General features: G+C 30.2%; 1 protein-coding gene across 1 annotated transcript; it reads right to left on the minus strand.

Moving 5' to 3' along the window:
• Positions 1-3,487: 3,487 nt before the first annotated feature.
• On the minus strand, positions 3,488-5,948 carry LOC133792490 (zinc finger BED domain-containing protein RICESLEEPER 2-like). Its single transcript, XM_062230397.1, has 4 exons — positions 5,865-5,948; positions 5,052-5,266; positions 3,881-4,863; positions 3,488-3,495 (listed from the first exon to the last, which is right to left on the minus strand). Exons 1-4 carry the CDS (start codon positions 5,946-5,948, stop codon positions 3,488-3,490), a joined length of 1,290 nt encoding a protein of 429 aa, XP_062086381.1.
• Positions 5,949-9,575: the final 3,627 nt, after the last annotated feature.

Below are 9,575 nucleotides of genomic sequence, written 5' to 3' on the forward strand. Positions count from 1 at the left end.
TTGTTTGCCGTTGAATGCCTTTTTCCAAGTTTGATATTTATGCGTACTAATCAAGAACTTCCTATGACCCATATAACATACTTTTCGGGAGTGTTTTAAGTATTCAGAACATGTTTTTTCTTCACAAACGGGACAAGCCTTATATCCTTTCACACTAAACCCGGATAAATTTCCATAAGCAGGAAAGTCATTGATAGTCCACAACAATACAGCTCTAAGATTAAATTCTTCTTGCCTGTACGCATCATAAACCTTAACCCCTTCATCCCACAAAGTTTTCAAATCATCGATAAGAGGCGACAAATATACGTCGATGTCATTGCCAGGTTGTTTAGGTCCCGATATCAACAATGTCAACAAGGTAAATTTTCTCTTCATGCACAACCATGGGAGTAAATTGTAAATGACAAGCATAACAGGCCAACAACTGTACTTACTACTAAGAGAAGTGTGTGGATTAATCCCGTCAGTCGAAAGACCTAGACGAATATTACGAGATGCATTTCCAAAACAAGGCCACTTCAAATCAACCCTCTTCCAAGCTAGGGTGTCAGCTAGATGCCTTAATTTACCATCATTTATTCTCTCATTAGCATGCCACGATAAATTTTTAGCATGTTCAACATTTCTAAACAACCGGATGAAACAAGGAATAGGAGGAAGGTACCACAAGACCTTGCCGGGTACTCCTTCCTTGACATCCTCACCATTTCTTTTCTTTTGCCATCGTGACTCACCACAAGTAGGACACATTTTTGCATCTGCAAAGTCATTCCGATATAACATGCAATCATTAGAACATGCATGAATTTTTTCATATTGCATGCCCAATGAGCATAATGTTTTCTTTGCTTCATAAAATGAAGTTGGCATTTCATTACACTCCGGCAACAAATCATTCAAAAAACAAAGTAGATCAGTCATCCCCTTATCACTCCAACCGTGTTTAGCTTTCAAATTGTACAACCTAAGGAGTGCGGATAACTTTGTAAATTTTTTACAACTGGGGTAAATCGGTTTCTCAGCATCACTAAGTAGTGTCTCAAACTTATCTGGGTCTACTCCGGATCCATAATGTGTGTCATCAATCATATCATCTAATGCATCACAATTCTCCTCTACTATATTCCTCCTTACTTCATTGGGTCTACTTGGTGGAGTTGGCGCGACATGCATTCTCTCCCCATGCATATACCAAACCGTGTAACTTTTGTCAATTCCATTGAAAAATAAGTGTTGTTTGATCTTACTAAGATCCATTTTCCTTACATTTCCACACTCAATACATGGGCAACGAGTAAATTTTAGGTCTTTCACATTCTTCGAACAAAATCTTAAGAATAAATCGACCCCGTTTTTATATTCCACGGATAACCTATTCGCTGACATCCATTTTCTATCCATATCTTCTCCTATGTCTATGAAAAATTAAACAATAAAAACTACATAAGCATATGGCCGAGCGTATGAAAAATTGGGCAGCATTTCTTCTATATTAGTAACCTAGCCATCAGTCAATCTTATCAAATCCAATCAAATAAGCACAACACAATTCAAATATAATAATAGAATACATAATTCTAGACAAAATCGGACAGCATTTCCCCTATAATATTGATTTAACCATCTGTTAACAACAAGTCAAACAATTCAAACAGCACACAATAAGTTTCTTCCTTATAGCTCTACAACACACAAACAAATTTTCCAGAACCTACTTCACTAAAACACACAGTTCTCAACCTTCTGTTATCACCGCAACACACAATTTTAATCTCAGAACCTACTTCACTATGGATGAATATTTAAGATATTCAAACTCCTCTAACAAAAATTTAATAATACTAAAACGAGAGATAAGATAATGTACGTACCTCTTGCAATTAATAGTCCTAGCTAGAAAATTTACTTCACTTTGCAATGCACTTTACTATTAAATTCACAACCAACAAAATTGAATTAATTAATAAATAAGAAATTACTAAATAAATAAATAAAACATAATATATATAATCAACCTACTTCAATGTTAATAAAATAATTAAAATATAAATACAAATATATAATTTTTGAATAATATAATAATATAAATAAAAAAAATCATAAACATATATACTTGAATTACTTATTTCTATACATGCAATTTAGTATGTAAATTAAAATTAAATTATTTTCCTTATTTTAGACACATATATATACTTAATCAACCTAAAAATTTAATTAAAAAAAATCTACAATTTTCGAATTAAATAGTAAAAAAAAATAAAAAATAGTAAATAACATGGTATAACTATTAAATCCCAATTGTGTATATCTCAAATCTTCATTAAAATCATTTTTCAAACTTTAAAAAAATATTTATAATAAACTCACAAATCATAAAAAAAATGCACAAAAATAATTATTTCTATCATTCTAACTATAATGCATTGTTTTAATAATGAAATCATATCTCAAATCTTATTCAAATCAAGCAAATATTACCCAAAACCGCAACCCACAATACCCTAAAATCTCAATATTAACCCATTATAATTAAAGAAAATAAATAAAAATATATTATCATAACTATTATACATTAATTGAAATGAAAAAACATACCTAAAATTAGTTTTTAGAGGAGAAAATCGGTCAAAATCGGTATCAATTTCACCCAAAATCACCCACAATACCCAAAACCGCAACCCACAAAATACCCTAAAATCCCAATATTAACCTATTATAGTTAAAGAAAATAAATAATAGTACATTATTCTAACTATTAAACATGAATTAAACTTAAAAACTTACCTCAAATCAATTTTCGAAGGAGGAAAACGGAAGAAAAATCGCCCAAAATCGCCAAAGAAATGCCCAGAAATCGCCTCTGGTTTCGTCTGGTTGGTGAATGGCTCGGGGAAGGAGATATATAGGGGAGGCTTCCAACGTCTTCCCTGGGAAGATGTGTACACATCCAACGTCTCCCCTGGGAAGACGTGTACACTTCCAACGTCTCCCCTGGGAAGACGTCCGATGTGTACACGTCTTCCCAAGGGAGACGTTGGATGTGTACACGTATACCCAAGGGAGACGTTAGAGGGCTCCCATTGTTAGATTTAATTATTTTTTTTTCGACTTTTTAATTTATAACAAATAACGTCTCCCACCACTTTTAATGACTTACCTTGGTAGTCATCAACAAGAACTTTTAATGACTTACACCATTAGACTTTAAATATCCCTGAATACTTTTAATGACTTACACCATTGGTGTAAGTCATTATAGAGAGTCATTAAAAGTGAAAATTGTTGTAGTGAATATGAAAATGATTCATTTAATTTGTTAACTTGAAGATTGAAAACCTAAATACATAGTATTAGTTACATCCACAAATTTGAAAGTTTAAAACATAATCCAAAGTCTGTAAGCATAACATAACCTCAAATCACAACACATAATCAAAAATCCAAAGTCTATTGTCCAATCCAAGACAACACACCATTAAAATCAAAAGTCTATAACCACATATCACAACACATAGTTAAAGTCCAAAGTCCATAGTCAAATACAACACAAATTAAATCTAAGGCTTGGTCCACTACAACACAAATCAAGTTCAAAAGAGTAGATAGAAAACAAAATCCAATCCAAATTCCAGCATTCATTTCATGGTTGTATCAAGCAACCATGACCACCTGCTCCTACGACAAAAGAAATAATAAAATTATAATGTATGACACGTGCTACATAATACTTTTAAGAGAAATAAAACTATTAAACTACAATCTTAAAATTCAACTAGTTACCTTGAGATTTCAATTGTTCTTATCCGTCCCACTCCCGCTCTTAGACTTGCTGCCAAGATTCTCAATTAGCATAAGCTATTAAGTAAATAAATACCTGGCAAAACGTGTTCACATGCCTCTAAACCATCAATCTCATCCACGTATTGTTGAAGCACAACAGGCTCTTCACACTCACAAGTATACCAATTTTTAGAACAAATCAAAGCCTCCACCATCCTCAGGAATAAGGAACTCCTAAATGAATCTAGGATTCTTCCACCAGTAGAAAAATCTGATTCAGATGCTACTATAGACATGTGAACAACCAATACATCTTTTGCCATACGTGCAACTATTGGATACTTGAATCCATTATGTTTCCACCATTGCAGAATATCAAAGGCAGGATCAAGCTTCTCACGACGATCACTCAAGTAGTATTCAAGACTATCTTCTTCAATGTTATCACTAAGTTGTAGTTGTCCTTGAAGAAATGATTCTGTAGTGGAATTGATAACAAGCTGAGATGGCTGAGGCTGAGATTGAGATGGTTGAGCTTGAGATGACTGAGATGGTTGTTGTTGTTGTTTGTAAAAATCATACAACTGTGCCAAAGTATTTTTCACCAACTTTATCATTTTTTCAGCCTCACTTGAATAGTACACAAATTTGAAACCAAGATTCACAACCTCTAATTTATACCTTGGATCAAGGATATTGACAATAAATGTCAACATATTCAGCTTCTCAATCCTTCCCCAGTACTTGTCATACTTTTGTTTCATACTAACTACCATAGCCCCTAACAAAGTATCATGATTCGAAGCCATAATAGTTAAATTGGCTTGAACCTTCAAAATATCCGGAAGGGATAGATTGGATGTGACATATAATGTTCCACTAAATCGATTAGTAAGATCATAGAATCTCCTTAAAAAGTCAACAAACACAAATGTTTTTTCCCAGTCTAGGTTGGTTGGTGGGCCATCCATTCTTTCTTCATCAAAGTACTTTGTGTTATTCGCATCTACTTCCAAATTCTCAAAAGCCTTCTTGAATTTTATAGCAGATTCTATCATCAAGTAGGTGGAGTTCCACCTAGTAACCACATCCAAGCATAACAAGGCTTTTGATACAATGTTTGTATCCTTGCAACTTTTTTAAATCTTTTCAGTCTAGCTGGAGATGACCGCACATATCTCATCGCATTTCGAATACTTGAAATTGTATCATTCAACTCTTTCAACCCATTAGTTACTATCAAATTTAAAATATGAGCGGAACACCTCATATGAAACATTTCGTCATTCAATGGAATGGTATTGTCTTTGTCCAACAATTGTACCTTTAATTTTCTAAGAGCAGCATCATTTGAGGAGGCATTGTCAACTGTCACTGCAAAAATTGACGAGATACCCCACTCATTTAGACAGTTTATCAACTCTTTCCCCACGAAGTCCCCTTTATGACTAGGAACTTGGATAAAGTAGATAATTCTCTTCTGCATTTTCCAATTATCATCAACCCAATGTTCAGTTAAACACAAATAATTAATATTCTGGATTGATGTCCAACAATCGGTTGTCAACGACACTCTATGCCTCACTAAAATCAACTTCAACTCTTTTTTGCTGATCTAGAAACACATTATAAATATATCTTGCAATAGTAAATCTTGATGGAAACTAAAATGTGGGAAAGAAATGTTTAATGAGCTTTTGAAATCTTTTTTTGTCCACGTGCCTAAATAATAGCTCATCCATAATGATATATTCAACGATCCTTTTCCTAACAACATTTTGATTAAACCTTAGTGGCAGCTCACTTGAAGCAACTTATTGTTATTCGTTGCAGGTTGTTGTCTTTTTAGTGAATCTATCCATAGTTGATTGTTGCTTCTTGCTTTGCTCAACTTAGTCATTGAAAGGATAATTCTTACATTTTCTCTCCACATGTGCCCATAGTGTGCTAGTCCCATTCAACTTTGTATCAGTTGCATAATTTATGCCACAATAATGTCAAGTAGCCCTTGGCTTTTTAGGATCACAATCAGGAAACATAGGGTAATGATCCCACACACTCGATATTTTCTTTCCAACCCTTTGCTTCTTTTCTGGTCGTTCAATCTCTTTTCCCTTTCCTTTTTCATTCTCCTCTTTCTCGATCTCTTTGTCTTTTTCCATATCTTACTTTTGTCAGTCATCCGTCTTCTTTCTTATGTTCTCTTGTTTTCTTTCTTTCCCTTGTTCTTCTCCTTCAAAGCTTGACAAATTAGTTTTTGCATACCCCAACCACTCCCTTATCACATCTTCTAAATTTTCCTATTTATCCATATTGCTATATGCTAGACACAATTTACATTTCACAAACAAATCAAATCAAATATAAACATAATTTACAATGTGAATGGTCTATTTACATATTTATAATAACTATATTAAAATGACAAAATATCAAGATTAAAAAAACTAGATCATGCTTGCTTTCATTCCCAATTTATGAACAAAAACCAGAGACAATTTATACAGAATTATAACATCCAATATAAACAAAATTTCATAAACAAATATAGGACATAATCAAGTGAGTTCATGAAACTTTCTTGCTAAAATTTAAATCATAAGGCAAGCACAAGACAATAATTCAAAAGATGTAAAATAAAGATAGTTCAATAAACTGCTTTTTTACTAACAATATATCAAGTTATCAACCTAATGATCCCACACACTAAATCTCAACTACAAGAATAAGTAAATAGCATCACCAATGGGGCAAGAAATATTAGAAGAAAAGAGAATATGATAGTGAGAGATAGAAAGAATTTTGTTATGCAAACTTCATTATATAACACAAAAAATGTGTTATACTAAAGTGTAGTATAACACAAAAAATGTGTTATACTAAAGTGTAGTATACCACAAATTTATAAGTATTGAAATGTGTTATATAATCGACTATAAATAATATAATTAAACACTTATCTATTTATTAAAATAACACAAAAAGTGTGTTATCATTGACAGTATAATAACACATTTGTATAACAATGATAAAGTGTTATGTAAAGTACCCTGACCTACGATAACATAGTTGGTCTTAACACGTCAAAAAGTGTTATGGTATGTTTTGATAACACATTTTGGTGTTATTAAAATCATTTTTTCTTGTAGTGTAATATTATATTTATATCTATATATTATATAGTATATGCATTAAGTATTAATTTTAGTGTCTTAGTCAGTTTCGGTTCTCTCGGTTAGTGCACCACAAATTTTCAAATCAATAGAATAGTGGTGATTTATGTTGTTAACTATTTTTTGGTGTTCAGTTTAATTGGTTTCGATTTTTTTAGTGTTTGAAAAATTGGTGCACTCGATTTTTTCTGTTTTTTGGATTTTATGCTCAACCCTACTGTTGACCTGGTTCTTTGGCTGCAGATAATTATATGAATAAATGGGATGGATTAGTGCTAAATGATGAGCCGTAATATGTGAATAATCTCAAAGGAAAGTTATAACTCGTGTACTCTTTTTAGGTGGTTCGAAGGTTAAAATCCCTCTAGTCCACCAGTCAATATTATTGATATATCTCTGATATTCCTTACAGGGTGTTTCTTTACAAATTAGAAGTCAACCCTTTGCAACACCCAGGGTCTCCATATTTATAGGGAGAGGACACCTAGGTGTTGGTAAAGGGGGTCATCCCGTGACCTTCTTACCCATCATGTCACTTCTGTGATATTCATGATTAATTTCTAAAACCTGACAATGAAGTGTGGTCTAATCAATAGGTAAGGGGGATAATGGGCCGCATGGCCCAAACCAGTCATGGGGTGCCTGAACACGCACATTTATGCTGCGTGTCCGAGATTTCAAGAATGGAGTAGACACGTGATGTCTGATATGCGCACGTTTACATTGCGTGGTTGACTTTATAAAGGGTCGGGCGTGTCAGCTCCAAGTCTTACCTCGAGCATGATGTAGTCTCAGCTCGTGGTGTCCACACTGCTAACTCGATGCCTTTGTGTTCTTACTAAACCTTTGGCTACCTCGAACTAAAGAGGTAGAGACTCGTAACAGCAGCTCCGGGTAGGTAGCTTCCACGTGGCTGGTAGGATTATGCCATTTTCCAGCTCGCTAATAACCCGTGGATATTTAGGGCGTACACCTACAGGGTACCAACCAAGTATATTCCCTATACTATGTAATGAAGATCTAGAAGACTACAAATACTTTATAAGTAATCCTATGGGGCAGGAAATATAAGAAAACAATTATTGTGAGATGACATGAGACAAACATATAATTATTTTATCTTTTTATATGAGATATTATAATATTAATCAACTTAAATCTATATATAAAATATTAAGTTGAAAAAAATTTGGCCGGTGGAAAGTCCATCAACATTCTATATATAGAAGAAAGTTATAATTCGTGTTATGACTTGCTAAATCATATAACCATGGAAGTTTACAAAATTAATAATTTGATCAATTATTTATATTGATATATATATATATATCTTATATATAAAATGTGCATAGATAATGAATTTTTTTTTTATTTTAACGGTTTATTTTATTAACTTTAACGGAATATTCTATATATTTAACATAATATATCTTTAAAACTCATTAATAATAGATATTTATTAATTATATTAATATAAATTTAAATATTATAAAATATAATTATTATAATAATATTTAATATAAGACTATATATATAATAATTATATTAATATAAATTTAAATGTTATAAAATATTTTTATAATATATAATCTTAATTTTTTACTAATTATATTAATATAAATTCAAATATTATAAAATATCATTATTATAATTATATTTAATACAAGACTAGATATTTAATACTTATATTAATATAAATTTAAATATTATAAAATATAATTACAATAACAATATATAATACATAATTTAAATTTTTATTAAAAAAATTATCATTTATGTTTAAAAATGTTATCATATTATATATATATTTTAAAATTATAAATAATGTTTTGGCGTAATTTTTCATTTAATATGTTTATGTCATTCTTTTATCTATAATATTGTTTATTTATTTGAAATTTATATGACAACGATATAAATTTAATAAAAATAATGAATAAATTCTATAAATAAAACTAAGAAAATCTGCATTGCACGTTGCTTGTATCTAGTATATATATATATACTAGATATAAGCAACGTGCAATATGCATGTTTGCTTAGTTTTATTTATAGAATTTATTAATTATTTTTATTAAATTTATATTAATGTCATATAAATTTCAAATAAATATCCTATTTTAATTAAATAATTTATTTATTTTTGTTTAAGTTTATATTTGTTCTAGTTTTTGAATTTGAGAGTAACAACAAGATATTATATATTATATGTTTAATGTAATATTAAATATTATACGTGAATTTTAAATTAAAATTTATTGCTAGTTTTTTTAAGAAACCAAGTTTGTTACTAATTGACAGTAGATTATATTATATGTTTAATATGATATTATTCTAATAAGTGAGTTTAAGTTTAATTAAATTTTATTTAAGTTATAAAACATATGATTGTATTATTTTTAAATAATTATCATTGTAAAATATATCAAAAATATCATATTTTAATTTGTTTAATTATTTATTATTTAAAAATATTATTATTGTAAAATATCTGAAAATTTTCATATTTTAATTTGTTTAATTATTTATTATTTTTAAATAATTATCATTGTAAAATATCTCAAAAATAGTATATTTTAATTTGTTTAATTATTTATTATTTTAAAATAATTATCA

This window comes from Humulus lupulus, chromosome 7 (genome assembly GCF_963169125.1).
Source record: "Humulus lupulus chromosome 7, drHumLupu1.1, whole genome shotgun sequence".
Taxonomy (NCBI): domain Eukaryota; kingdom Viridiplantae; phylum Streptophyta; class Magnoliopsida; order Rosales; family Cannabaceae; genus Humulus; species Humulus lupulus.